This window comes from Astyanax mexicanus, chromosome 1 (genome assembly GCF_023375975.1).
Source record: "Astyanax mexicanus isolate ESR-SI-001 chromosome 1, AstMex3_surface, whole genome shotgun sequence".
NCBI classification, from domain to species: domain Eukaryota; kingdom Metazoa; phylum Chordata; class Actinopteri; order Characiformes; family Acestrorhamphidae; genus Astyanax; species Astyanax mexicanus.
The window spans coordinates 33,734,748-33,749,839 of NC_064408.1; the positions used below are offsets into that span (position 1 = coordinate 33,734,748).

The 15,092-nt window shown below is 37.5% G+C and overlaps 1 protein-coding gene across 1 annotated transcript; it reads right to left on the minus strand.

Moving 5' to 3' along the window:
- On the minus strand, positions 1 to 8,171 carry alkbh6 (alkB homolog 6). Its single transcript, XM_007257469.4, has 6 exons — positions 7,677 to 8,171; positions 7,493 to 7,561; positions 5,395 to 5,455; positions 2,215 to 2,366; positions 1,255 to 1,353; positions 1 to 991 (listed from the first exon to the last, which is right to left on the minus strand). The coding sequence occupies exons 1-6, from the start codon at positions 7,728 to 7,730 to the stop codon at positions 722 to 724; spliced, it is 705 nt and encodes a 234-aa protein (XP_007257531.3). The 5' UTR covers positions 7,731 to 8,171; the 3' UTR covers positions 1 to 721.
- Between the last annotated feature and the right edge of the window lie 6,921 nt (positions 8,172 to 15,092).

A 15,092-nucleotide genomic window follows, 5' to 3' on the forward strand; every position in this document is an offset into this window, starting at 1 on the left:
CTCAGGGCAAAATTATGTTTATTATCAGTGTTCAGAATTTAAGCAAGGCCTGATAAAGGGTGCCAGATGGATCAGGAATTCTGCAGCCATTTTTTTATATTGCTCAAACCACAGTATAATATCTTTACTGGGAATACAGCATAAAATGCAGTACTATCCACAGTGACAGCGCAGTTGTAGAGAAACAAGGGGGATTTACACAATATTAGATAGGTGGTTTTAATGTAATGGCTAATGAGAGTAAATTGAGCTGTCATTTTTCATTTTTATTTTAAATATAAGACTAGATTTCCAGGGGGATGAATTGGAATTGCATCTTGTTTTGTAGTCATGCTTTACAAAACACACTTTACAGTCAGTAACTGCCATTTGACTTCAGGTACAAGTGAAATTCAAAGCAACATTAATTATTACTACATTTATTACATCACGCATTGTCCCACTGAGATCAAAAACTCACTTTTACAAGAGAGACCAGGCATATTTTTAGTCCTTTAAAGACTTTACAGTACACAGAATTGGAAATGTATCAACCGTGTGATACGGATGCAGCATGTAATGGACATCTCAATCCTCCAGCACTCCTCTTGTTATGTCTTTAGGCTCACAGCTGCTAATCGACCTCGTGAGTATGGAGTAGGAAATGCGTACGCAGTCATTTCCTGACTGCACTGATCCGTGAGAAAGTCTCTCTTTCTGGTTCTGAGGTTCCATGAGTGCGTCACTTCCTGCTGAGCAGCAGGTTGGCTCGGCACACTTTGGGCACATGACGGATAGTGAGGGAGACTCTAGTGCCGCGGGGAAGTGTCTCGCCCACCTGCCCTCCCGCCACTGACAGGTTTACCACCCGCTCTGTTAAAGTGTCTGCAGCAACACCCTGAATACCGTGCAGATAGCGCTCGTACATTTCCCCCTGCAGGATCAACAGGCTTCGCCTCCGTACCAACAGAGACAACATGTAACGGCTTTCTTCAGTCTGAGGAACTCCATCCTGAGAGAGGGAAAGAGGGAGAGAGAGAGAGAGAGAGAGAGAGAGAGAGAGAGAGAGAGAGAGAGAGATTATTATTTTTAAATGATTTATATATTTTTTAAGTACTACTATTAATATTATAGCACATTACTGTGCTATAGTTATTTTTTGTAATTATAAGGTGTAAAAATAGGCTAGGAATTACATTCAAAGAGCAGAAGAAATAAAGTGCAGTTATCTGCAATTGAAATGATGACCTTTGTTGGGTCATTGGGACTGTGTACCTGAGTCTGATTGACAGGTGTGTAGAAGTCCAGAAGTGTGTGTGAGCCCAAGCTGATTGTTGTTACAGTTGGGTGGTAAAGTGGGCCGTCCTCATGAGGCTGAGAGGATAAACGCAGAGAAATGAAAATCCATACATATTCAATAAGCTGCCAGTTGATCAGGAGCATTTACCATATAGGTGCACAACTGCTGACTGCAGTACATCCGTTACTGAACTATGTATCTGCATTCTCAGCACAGAAATGACACTAGATTTTTAGATCTTACTCTTAGGGTTCATACAGTTTTTTAACCAATACATTTACATGGCTTTTACACGACTTCAAGGCAAATTTTCTCGACCATACAATTTTCAACTATAAAAATACAACTATAATTCAAATTGATTACAGTAGGTCTAAATTTAATTTGATTTATCAAATCCTGAGAGCTCCATTGTGTAGGGCTAAATGACTGAACTAGCTCTGAGCTAATGTATTTGTTAGCTTAAAATAGCTTTTCTCCGTCAATATATGGAAACACAAAGATTTATAGAGCAAATTTCCATGACTTTTCCAAAATTTTGGGGGTATTTTTATTTGTTCAAAACTTATCTAGGCATAGAAATTGCTGTTTTGAAATTCCATGACTTTTTAAGGTTTTTAATGACTGTACAAACCCTGTACTCTGATTTAAGATGTTTACATGACAAATTAAATGATCAGATAACTGCAGCAATCCGATAATGAACATGCATGTAAACACACATACTGAAACTGTAGAGTGTAAGGCACTGGTACAAGTATATCAGGCACAGTGATGTTGCTATTTCACATAATAAATAAAACTACTGCTCAATTTTCCAAAAACCCATTACTGTAGCTGTTTGTAATACAGGTTGTCATTCTCCATAAACAGTTCTGCACCATACCAACACAACAAACACCAGTGTTTAAGATGGATGTAGATGTATAACATACCATAATACCCTCCTCTGGCTTGTACTCATTCACCAGTACATGATTGGCAGCTTTTCCAGCAAACGCACCAAGGGCAGATATTTTCTGACTGTATGTCAGCAGCCAATCAGGGAGCTTCTCTGCAAGCATTCCTTTAGGATGTGGCAGCCCACCTGATGAAATATATATAAAAAAAAGCTTTATTTTTCCAGTTACACAATATACTTGATATGGACAAAAGTATTGGGGCACCTGCTCATTTTCTGTCTTTCCAAATGAAATGAAATGAGTTCATGCTGCTTTTGTTCAGCAGTAGGGTAACTGTGTCTACTGTCTAGAGTAGGCATTAGGGGTGGGAATCGTTTACTATCTCACGATTCGATTCGATTCCGATTTTGGGGGCCACGATTCGATTCAAAATCGATTTTTGATTCAAAACGATTTGATTTATAAAAATTTCTGCTTCTGGCTTATGAATCTTATTGAAAAAAGCCTCCAAAATATACACTGGTCCTGAAGCAGGTAATGTGTTACAAAAACAATAAAATGTGCAGGAATGTGGGTCCTCAGTGACAGAGGAATCACTGGGATATCACAATGACGTTAATGAACAATAAATAAATAATAAATAACACTGATTTATTACCAGGCTACTAGCGGTGGTGTGTAGGTGACGCTGCTGGGCTGATGTGATGATAGCAGTGAAGCGCTAAAGTTCAGGAGCAGCTGCTGATTAACTAGTTAATTTAAGGTCGTTGTATTTCTTCAGAAAGGGAGCAGGAGGTGGAGAAATTAATTCATATTGTCCATTCCTTAATTCCTCTGTGATGAGGAGCTGAAATTAGCTCTGATTAGCTTATTGTTATTTTTCCGTTCCGCCTTAAATGCTGCAGCCCGCTGCCACCTGTAGCGTTATTTAAGGTGGAACTGGAAAGTTAGCTAGTTAGCTAGCTAACAGTTACTGAAACTAACTACTAGCGATCTTTTTTATGCTTGTTATGAAGCATTCTGCCATAAAACATTAAAACTACACGTTAATCTAAGGTAATATAATGCTTGTTCTGCCATCTTACCGGTGATTCTCAAACACCTACGCTCTGTGTGTGTCTGGAAGATCTCCGTTTGAAGGGACAAGCGCTATCCCCAGGGTTGCCAGGTCCAACAAAAATACCCAGCCCAAAATCAGTCTAAAACCCGCCCCTCAGAATCGATTTTGGGACATTTTAAATCGATTCTGAATCGTAGTAAATGAGAATCAAGATTCTTATGTGAATCGATTTTTTGGCACACCTCTAGTAGGCATTAACTAGATTTTGGAGCATTTTTGTGACACATTTCCACTCTTTCACAGCTCAATATTATTAATATATTATTATAATATAGTATTAATGATTATTAATTAATTATTTATATATTATGCATGGTGCAAATAAGTTTTTTTTCTTTCATATTTTTGCTGCTCCAGTTAATTAAAGTTGTACATGCTTCCAATGTCACTGTAGATGATCAAGTCCAGGCCTTAAAGGGAACATCACCTTACTTAATAATTATATCATCTCTACAATTAGATGTTCCAAAGCATCTCTGAACTGTCACCACCTGGCGCGCCAGGACAAGAGTTGGATAACGATCTAACACACTTTTTTGTTGTACCAACAGCCTCCGATTAGTCATGCCAATTTGAGTTTAAAGGAGTAGTCCTCCGGCCAAGTCATGGCTGTTGTTTGATTTTTGCTTTTTCAGCTTTAGTTAGAGCTCTGCCCAGGAATTAAAATAAAACCAGAACCGGAACCAACAATTTAAGAGCCGACCCGGCCTGGCCCAGCTAATTCTTCTAAATGTGAAACCTGAGCCTGAACCTACTCTTACCCTACCAAAGATTAATTATCATAGATTCTTTACTACAGTATTCTGATGGGTTACATATTTATATTGAACTAAACATATTTATTATCTGTATGAATGACCCATCAGTATGGCTTGGTATGGCTGGGTCAGTGAAACGTGTATCAGTTTAAATACCAGACTGTTTGAGGTGATATTTGAAAATAGAAAATTGGGTGTAAGATTTTGTTTTTTCATCCATTTATCCAATTTATATATTTTTTTCATTTCTGCCCCTCATAATCTGCCCCTCATAAATTTTATTTGATATGAACATCTTTTTTTCATCTTGTAACATGTAGTTTGGATTATACCATCAGATTTTTGTAACAAAATGCAAAAATTATATATATTTTTAAAACTGTTAGAGGCAGAAATGTAAAAACTTCAAAATAGAAAAAAACGCATGAACATGTATTTCTTTTTTTACTATACTAAATGAACAAAATTAAATAATGTTCTACACCCAAATTTCTATTTTCAAATTTAGCCCCAAATAGAACCAAATGAAAATTTAACTGAAGATCATTACACTGTACACTGAAATTACTAATTGGGGCATCAAAGGGAGAATCTTCACTCAATTATAACTCAATTGCTAAAACTGAGCGCTAAAATATTGTATTATTTAAGAATTAGGAAAGACAAGATGGATAAACAGGTCATAAAACTATATTTTGACCAATCATTCCTGGAAGAGTAAAGCGTCCATTCTCCTCTGATCAACTGCTAGCCTTGCTTGTGCTAACATGCATATTGCTTTTTATATTGTTTTTATAGTTTTGATATTTCATAATTGTATTACTGCTATTACTTAAGCGTAGCTTAGGGAAGATATATGCAATGCTATAGAGAAGTGGTGGATCAGAGGTCAGAGCACCCGTTAATTGATAACAGGGTTGTGTGTTTGATACTGAAGGTTCAGCAAGCTGCTATCATTAAGCAAGTCCCTCAGGTGCTGCAGTGATGCTGTCCAACTGCATCAATTATGGTGGATATAGTTGTCTTGTCATGGGCAGACACATCTGCAAAGCTGTGCATATATTTGCTGCAATTTATGTAACATTCATCTGTCTTTATGGCACACCACAGCAGTACCAACATAAATATCTCCGTTTGTGAATAAACCTAACAATTAAATAATAATAAAATAACTGAATAAACCTAGAAATTACAAGATGAGATGAATGGGTGTGTTTTAGAAGGTAAAGGAGGAAACTCTTTAGGATTTCAGCCCTGATTCCCCACCCCTGCTTTAGTGAATATTCAGGTAGAGCAGGACATCATGTGATATGCCTGTACAGCAGAGAGACACACCCCAGTTCTGCAGTCTTCTTCCAGACAACTGTGTCCATTTGGGTTTGGGGGCTCTGCAAACCTAAAAGTCACAGAAACACATGCACAGGTCAGAATGTAGACACCTTCTAATCATCAAGTTAATGTGACAAAATAGATTCATGTGGAACATTAATCTGTTTCACAGACAATGATTAAGCCTAGCACTGGACTGTGCTTTAATTTCAATTTAATTTTGGAATAGGATTTATCCCTGTCTGGGAAAAGATCCTTATATGTCCAAAAGTGTGTAGACACCAACTTCTTTCTGAAACAAATGTTATTAAGAGCGTTCTCACACCTGATAGTCCGATTTTGTTACATTGTGTAAATTTAATCCAGTTAGTTTTGGTTTTACTCTGCAGTTTATTGAGCTGACTAAATAGCTTTATTACATTCTGTCGTTATCAGCTACGTGAGCTGCGTCTCTCTATACTTTATATTAATTGATTTGATTGATGTTATGGGTTCGGCGAGTTGCTTTGCCAGGTGTTGTGATGAACTCTAGCTCTCTGTAAGAATTTGATTCCCTTTCGAGGACACATGTGCCCTGCAGCAGTCTAAAAGATTGATTTACTGTTCTAGTGAATAAATTAATTCCCAGTCTAAGCGTTTGTATCCATTGTGATGCAAGATGCGCCTGCACACTAAGCCGAGTTGGATTTTGGCACAACAATAATTCTTTTTATCTCGTTAGTTAAAAAAAAAAAATAACTCCGAACCATCTAGAAATGTGCTTTCACACTTTTTAGTAAATCCAGACATTGACCACCTCTACTGGTCTCTTGGTCTGGACTGTGGCAGTGCCGATATTACACTGTATAGTACGAAACCTCGAGTGTATTATTGCAAGTATAACACAGTTCCATTATTGCTGTTTATTGATTGACATTGCTGCTCTGTTTGTAGCTGCACTGTTTGGCTTGTAAGTGCTGCATTGTTGCTAGGTTACCTGTATGTGGTGTAATGAGTAATGGAGAGCTTCGGTTATAGTGCATTACTAGCTGATTGTAATGGCACTTATAGAACGCCTCTCAGCCTATCACATCGCAGGGTTGGAACTAACTGTGGTATAATAGATAGTTTGCTCCTTTTTGCTGGTGTATCAGCTTTAGAAGCTTTTTTTAAGACAGACTTGCCAAGTCTACTGCATATCAATAACGGCTCCCTGATGCCCACAAGTCCTGCAATGCATGCAAAAAAGAGAGGGTTCTGATTAGCCTGTTCACTGCAAAGAGTCTATGAATCAGCCAATCAGTTTTTAGTGTGGGTGGGCATTGTTTTTTCTCCTCCTGAATCGATTTTGTTTAATAAGAGAATGAGACTGTAACACACAGTATTTGCATGTTACTGTGTTTTATACCTGGCAAACCAGGGCGAGGAAACAGGACTAGGAAATGAGAAGTGGGTGGGGTCAAAGGCGGCAACTCATTAAACAGATGTCATCTTCATTACCTAATTAAAGTTAAAAGAACATAAGCTACTCAATAAGTACTGCTGTCAAGGGACACTAGCTAGCACACTAAACTACCTTAATATCTAATGATAATTTTATAATTTAGTATCATTTAGAGTTAGTACAAAACATATAGCTATTACATATTGGTCTTTTAAAGCTGGTGAAGGGATTTATAAGCACTTCTGGACATTTGAGGAGGTGAATGTAAGGTGACTTGGTGCTTGAGGGACTTTAAAAGCTAGCTAAAGCTCTATCTGGACGGGAATAGTTTTTTGCATTCGGACTGCAATTGAAAAACAGGAGGACCAGTCAATTTTTTGGCTTTCACGGTCACATGACATCAAGTTCAGTAGCTCCTCCATTTCCACCTGCTGTTGCTGTTGCTGTTTTATTAAACGCGAGGTGATGAATCTCAGAGATGTGGATCTGGTCGGGACTAAAATGACCGGAGTTCAGCAAAAAACAGTAGGTAATGCTGCCTGACGTCTGAAAAAACACACAAACATGTTTGTTTTGGACGAGAATAAAATCACAGAGGGCCCACATAAAATAGAAAATTACCCTTGGACCAACTGAGAAACTAATTCCGTCCGGATAGAGCTATAACTAATCCAGTTTTACCTGTTGTAAAAGATACTCCTCTTCTGCTTCTGTTATGAAATCCGGGACGTAGTAAACGGTTGGAGGCGCCTGTGTTCACAGAAAGCCAGTCATTAGAGCTGTATCAGGGACCCCAGTTTATCCACCTTAGCTAAAATAACGTTTATAAAAAAGACCAGACTGTCTGCTAACGGCGCTCACTTACGTCCTTCACTATGAATTCCTTCAGTTCTTCAGAAATCCTGCTTGGATGTGCCATGGTGGCCGTAAAACCCCGCTGTAGTTAATACCATTTAATATGAACTTAGCGTCGCTTCTCTAACGTTAGCTAAACTAGCTTTCTAGAACTAACACTGGCTTTGTCTCATATCACCCCCTTATCCTCTATGTAGTACACTAACCGTGAACTCAGCCGCGCTGTTCTGAGACAGGTAGTGACTCACTACCTAGGGCACTAGTATACAATTTGAGACACAGCTTGTGCTCGAGTGCCCCGCTCCGATTAGCCTGAGATTTTATAAGTAAACTAATACCTCGGTAGAGTTAATGTAGAGATGAAATGTAAAATGTGAAATGTATTTGTGATGTTCTGCATCTTTACCGCTTCGTTAGAATGATTTATATCGATTTAATTAACTAAAGAAAGTCCCAACACAGACTTCAGCTACTGCAGCTGGCTCGGTCGTGTTTGTGCGCTGTTGAAGCTCCACACTCCCACCTACAGGTCTGGAGCAGAACTGTCCTCTATAGAGAAGGTGATACTAGATTAAATGCTGTAGAAAGATTGGGGTCAATGGAAACACTCAGAGATGTAAATATAGTAATGAAGTAGAACTACTTCACTACTGTATTTAAGTACTTAAATACTGTAGCTGTATCTACTGGAGTATTTATTTTTACTTCACTACTGTACTTAAGTACTAAACTTCTGTATCTGTATCTACCAGAGTAATACTTTTTACTTAACTACTGTACTTAGGTACTTAAATACTGTATCTGTATCTACTGGAGTATTATTTTTACTTCACTACTGTACTTAGGTACTTAAATACTGTATCTGTATCTACTGGAGTATTATTTTTACTTCACTACTGTACTTAAGTACTAAACTTCTGTATCTGTATCTACTGGAGTATTATTTTTACTTCACTACTGTACTTAGGTACTTAAATACTGTATCTGTATCTACTGGAGTATTATTTTTACTTCACTACTGTACTTAGGTACTTAAATACTGTATCTGTATCTACTGGAGTATTATTTTTACTTCACTACTGTACTTAAGTACTAAACTTCTGTATCTGTATCTACTGGAGTATTATTTTTACTTCACTACTGTACTTAGGTACTTAAATACTGTATCTGTATCTACTGGAGTATTATTTTTACTTCACTACTGTACTTAAGTTCTAAAATACTGTATCTGCATCTACTGAAGTTTTATTTTTACTTCACTACTGTACTTAAGTACTAAAATACTGTATCTGTATCTACTGGAGCATTATTTTTACTGTACTTAAGTACTAAAATGCTGTATCTACTGGAGTATCTATTGGATTTTGGATGAGTTTAATACTTTTAGACATCTTTTTTGTACTGCATCTTTACTCATTTCGATTTTAAAAATGTTAGGAATCATTTCAAACCCATTATTTATCACTAAATTATCACTAAAGTCAGAGCGGTAGATGATTTGCACAGTGACCCGTATAAAGCTACCCATCATTAAGTAAATCAAGCGGTCAAGCTGATCTTATAAGAAGACTGTGCTGCTACACTTTCCTACTTTCCACTACAATAAACTACTTACAATACTTAATTACAAAAATGTTGAAACTTTAGTACTTCTACTTAAGGATGATGCTTGAAGAGCACTTTCAACTTCTACTCAAGCCACTTTTTTGATAGAGCACCTGTACCTTTACTCAAGTCTAGGTAGTTTATACATGCCTCATATTTTGCTCTCTTTGTCAGTAGTAAATACACTTATGGGTAATTCTAGAATTAAGGGTACGCTTCACGTTTCCTACATCAGCATTATGTTCATCTTCCAAAAATTTGTTTATTGAATGTATAGTTTGAATGGTTAATGATGCTTGATGTACATTTTAGACACAATTTACACACAAAATATTCACTTAATAAAATATAAATTGTCTGTTTAATATGTCAATTTCAGTAACTAAAAAAATATTCTGTTCACCTGTCAATTTTATTAAGCCTATACTGTTTTATAAGCCAGCACCTTTAGAGGCAACATTGTAATGAAGAGAAACTTCTTGAAGGCAGCAGGAAGATATGATGTTGCCCGTATTTTGACAACTACTGTCATGTGCTGATGTAACTAATTCAATTAATTAGACATAAATTCAGATTTGTCATTGATAATCCAGTGCTAACCCACTTAAGCACAAGGCACAAACTAGTGGAACATGTGAACTGTTTCTGGCTGCTTTGTTACTAGTTTTAATGGCAGTCAGATCACAGAGTTTAGACAGATATTTTCTAATCCTCTGCTGATCTGAAAAAATAATCTAATTTGTGACCGTGAATTTTGTAATCTAAAATTTATATCTGCTAAAGTATTTTGTTTTATCTAATAATTATCTGTTTCACAATTCCCAAAAAATATAAAGTAGGTCACACCAGTGACTGCAATTGAAAGTTCAGGTAACTGAGGACAGCGGACTTACATAATGTGCTTCACTTCATGAGGTTTTTCTTTAGAAAATAGGTAAACCTCCCAGCGCTGGGGTCTTGGGTTTAAGTCCCTATCTGGGTGGAGTTTCCATGTTATTTTAGTCTTTGTGATTTTCCTCCCACAGTCTAAAAACATGGAGATCAAGTAAAATGATAACTGATGAAGGATAAAATTTAACTGGTTTGTATGTAGGTGTCTGCTTATGTGCATAAATGTATACCTAGCTATGGATTGGCATTCTGTCTTGGGTCAGTACCGGCAGGTGGATGGTCATTTTCAATTAAGAGTATGTTGTGTGTGATTGGCTGCCCCTTTTCACCAGTGTGTGTTGGATAAGCGCTCATGTGTGTGTGTGTAAATGATGTATGTAGGACATAACTGTAAAGTGTCACTGGGTGTCTAGAATAGCACTATATAAATGTATCCTGATTGTCATCACCAGACATGGCACAATTCCTGGCAACCACAACTAATATACAGCTCTGGAAAAAATTAAGAGCTCACTTCAGTTTCATAATCAGTTTTTCTGATTTTGCTATTTATAGGTCTATGTTTGAGTAAAATGAACATTTTTGTTTTATTTTATAAACTACGAAGAACATTCCTCCCAAATTCCAAATAAAAATATTCTCATTTAATGAAAAATTAAATGAGAAATGGCTGAAATAACAAAAAAGATGCAGAGCTTTCAGACCTCAAATAATGCAAAGAAAACAAGTTCATATTCATAAAATTCAGAAATCAATTTATGGTGGAATAACCCTGGTTTCTCATGCATCGTGGCATGTTCTCCTCCACCAGTCTTTCACACTGCTTTTGGATAACTTTATGCCACTCTTGGTGCACAAATTCAAGCAGTTCAGCTTGGTTTGATGACTTGTGATCATCCATCTTCCTCTTAATTATAATTCAGAGGTTTTCAATCTGGTAAAATCAAAGAAACGTATCATTTTTAAGTGGTCTCTTATTTTTTTCCAGAGCTGTATTTCATAGTCATGTGTAAAAAACATGACATTCATCTTTTACACATTACTGTGGTGATGAGCTCTTCTGTGGTGCTTGGAATACTATATAACTGATAAAAAAAACAAATATTGTTTAATTAATGGCCAATGAAGGATCTTCATACTTCTTGTTTCATGTAAAAAATGGTAAGTGTTTTTTGGGTGTAATATATCTGTAAAGACTAAGAACATTTCTATAGAATGACCCTGATATTGTTTATCGCAATAATTCCTGCCACAATATATCGTTCATTAGAAATCAGCTATGGTGACAGACCTAACTAAACCATATGAAATAATATAGCAGAGCTGGTAACAGTGTTTTTCCTCTTTTATCTCTGATTTACCAATCCCACCTAAAGGCTGAATGGCTTGCCCCCTTCCTGTTCTCGCAACCCCCCCCCCCCCCCCCCCATTCTTCCCTCTCTTCAACTCCCAATTTCAGCCCGCAGCACTGCAGCTAGCCGTATCCATGGCAACGGCAGCGCGCGAGCCGCATCTTGAATCAGGCACGGTGTGCCATCATTAACAGTTATTGATCAGCCTGTGATAGAAACTGCAGCACGGCCCTTAACGCTAGAGTGCGTCTGCAGGACTGCACTGAGGAGAACAAGTGCAAAACACGGATCCTGCTCCTACAGTCCTTTGACCTGAGCATGGTGGTGCTGGCCACTGCAGTGTGTTCAGACCTTTTTCCTTTTTTCACCATTCCTTTCTTTGTGCGCCACACATCCTCTGAAGAGTCTATGAGCATGGCAATGTGACAAACTAGAGCTGCATCTCAAACAGCTCCCCACATCTTACATAGTGCGCTGCGTAAGTCATGAACGGGCTCCTTATCACTGTGCCTTTCTACCCTCAAAACTTTCAAGATTCTTAATGTTTTTCAGTATTCATCATGTTTTAAACCTTTCGACTACACATGAATCCCATTATTCCAACTTAGTCACTTCATATTTTTACTTGCATGCATTTGCTCCCTTGCCATGAGAGGGGGGACAATTTTAGCAAAAATTGGCATTTGATGAAAACTTGCTCGACCTGGAATTGCAAACATGCAGAATTGTTGATGATAATGTTGTTCTGGTTCCATGATACATTATGATTTTCCAAAATAATTGTAACCATCTTGATATTTTACCATGACAGAGCAGACAGCTTAAGCTTTACCTCAGTGAAATATGTACACAACATATGAGAAATATTTGGTGAAATTAATATTATTATTTGCTGACAATATTATTAACAATATTATTGTCATTTAAGGAATAGTTGAATGCCGGTTGTACCCTTTTAATGAAGAAACATTTCTAATTAATCATAGTTTGGGAAATATATACTACACTCTGTGTGTATGGTGTCATAGTTATTGAAGCATTGGTCGGGTATTGCATGACTGGCTAAAATACTGTTCACCATGTTATATATGTTCATGTCCATTTATTGTACGATAAGTCATACCACAAATCGTTCATGTTTTGATAAGTCTGCCTACTGACAATCACATGAAAATACTTTAAATTAAGAACGTAAGAAGGTTGTGAAGTCACAGATGTTATGTTATTATCTCAAGATGAAATGGTGGACAGGGAGTTCTTGGACAGTGAAATAGCTTGATCATTTTAGGAAAACAGATAAATGACTATTTGGAATGGAAAAATCATCAGCACTTGAAAATATTGAAAAATTTATGTTACCACTGCAGATAAAGCAAACCTCACTCCCAAATAAAAGAAATCTGTTTAAAATGTATAAAACATACTCTTGTACGTTTGAATGTTACTCTTGAATGTTACCATTCCTCTATATTTGTAATAATCACTCAGAATAAATATTGCAATATGTATTGTTTGTAAAATTTAAACAACTATGCTGTTTAAACAAAGGTATGTTATATTGATGCTGATGCAAATAAAGGGCAATATGTCATTATACATCTAATGTAAATCCATTGCTACCCAATCAAAAACAAGGTGAGTGCTTCTAAAAAAGTGACCAGTGAGGGGAAGCACATAGTAGGTAATTGTTTCTAATAAACTGGCTAGTGAGTGAAAGTACAAATAGATAGGGGTTTCTAATAAAGTGGCCAGTGAGTGAAAATACAAATATCTACAAATTAGTAGATATATCAAATAGCTGTTACAGTTTAGTCATTTGCGGATGTGTCTGAATTATTGAGAATGGTTTGTGTAACAAATTTTCAGTGACAGTAATTTCTTAATTCATTAGGTTATGGGTTTATAAGCCCCTGGATGTGCAGTGATGTCACTAACTAGATATTGTCTTTCCAGTAAAGTGGCCGGTGGGTATGTTGTGCATTAGTTCACAGATTAGCAGTTTAGTCACTTGCACATATAGCTGAATTATTGGGAGGGATTAACGTAACGAATCGTCAGTGACGGTAATTGCTTAATTCATTAGCTGCTGCGATTCTAAGCACCTGGACGTGCAGTGATGTCACTAACTAGCTACTGTGCTTTCTGAGCATGCTGGGCGATGCTCCACTGTATTCACCTGGTGCTCTCGGTGCGGATGCTGAGGAGCACTGGGTTGCCAGGGTTACGAAGGCATAGCGATGCAGTCGTGACAGGAATACCCTGAGAGCGGCAAACCTGTCGCCTTGACAACGTGATTTTTATCATCAATTCCTCTTCTATTACTATCTTACTCTGAAAGAAAAGAAGGAGCGAGGGAGGAGGCGAAGGAGGGAAATGGAAGACCTGAATCTATATGTCCCGTCTTTTTTATACAACGTACAAATACATGTTCAGTCTGATCTTGGCCGTTTTTGTTGTGGCGTAGTCGGCAGAAGTGATGTCAGGCGGGGCTGCTGGTAACAGTGGGGCTCCGATTATTTGCAGTTGGGACACGGATGACCTTGGAATGTCATTGATTGATGAAACTGCGGCAGAGCAAGTTTAGCAAGACCGTGGTGTGAACTGACCAAGGGAATCAGACTGTGATCAGACAGCAATCATCTTTACTGATGCACGGAAAAAGAGTGTCTGATTGTCATTTGTGTGATGTCATTGGTTGGAGGAGGCTGAATTAGGCTGCTTTGGTGCAGTGTGTGTGCCCGTGTGTGTGTGTGGGGCAACCTCAGTAATATGATTAGAAAACTGACAGCCTGTGTGTCCTCTATAACAGTGAGATAGATGTGCGACTGAGGACTCTTAACAGTATGTGTGATCGTGTCTATGCACAAAAAAGATCATATTTTATAGCAACGTTCAATCAGATCAATAAGTATTCTAGAAATTAAGATGTTTCGGGGTTATAATAAGATAGCAGACAGATAAATGGACTATTGGGCTATTTCAAGGGCAAAGGCAAAAAATATATATATATAAAAAAGGGCACCTACTGCACAAAGCAGGCCTTCTAGTACATTCTAGAAATGGTGTGGCTAAAACTGAGAAGATAAAAGGATGGATACATGCAAGTTTAACAATGGAAAAGAGGTTTTAAAATGTTGTGCTATTATTGTACTATCAAATACAGTTTATCTCATTATAATGGGCACCTATAGGTAACAACGTCTCATTTACACCCCAATTTCTCCATTAGAGGAGCATCTAACCAGGTGGGAACCTGTAGGAGGGTCATATTCAGCATTGCATCCAGTTTCTCTACTCAAAGGGGCACCTTTTGGGAGACAGTCTTAAAGGATTGGTGTAGAAGGCACTTTATTTTGGCACCGTTTTCTAAAGAAAGAGCAAAAAACCAACCATAGTTGGGCACTCATTAAGACACATCATTAAATTTCTTGATTTAGATGGCATCATTATAATTTATTGCAAGAAGGGGCACCTTAGTGGGATCACTTTTTCCCACAAGAAGAGAAGCCACAATTGCACTTTGTCTCTTTTTTGCCACTCTATAGGGCACTTTGGCAACTCTTTTTCAACCTTGAGGT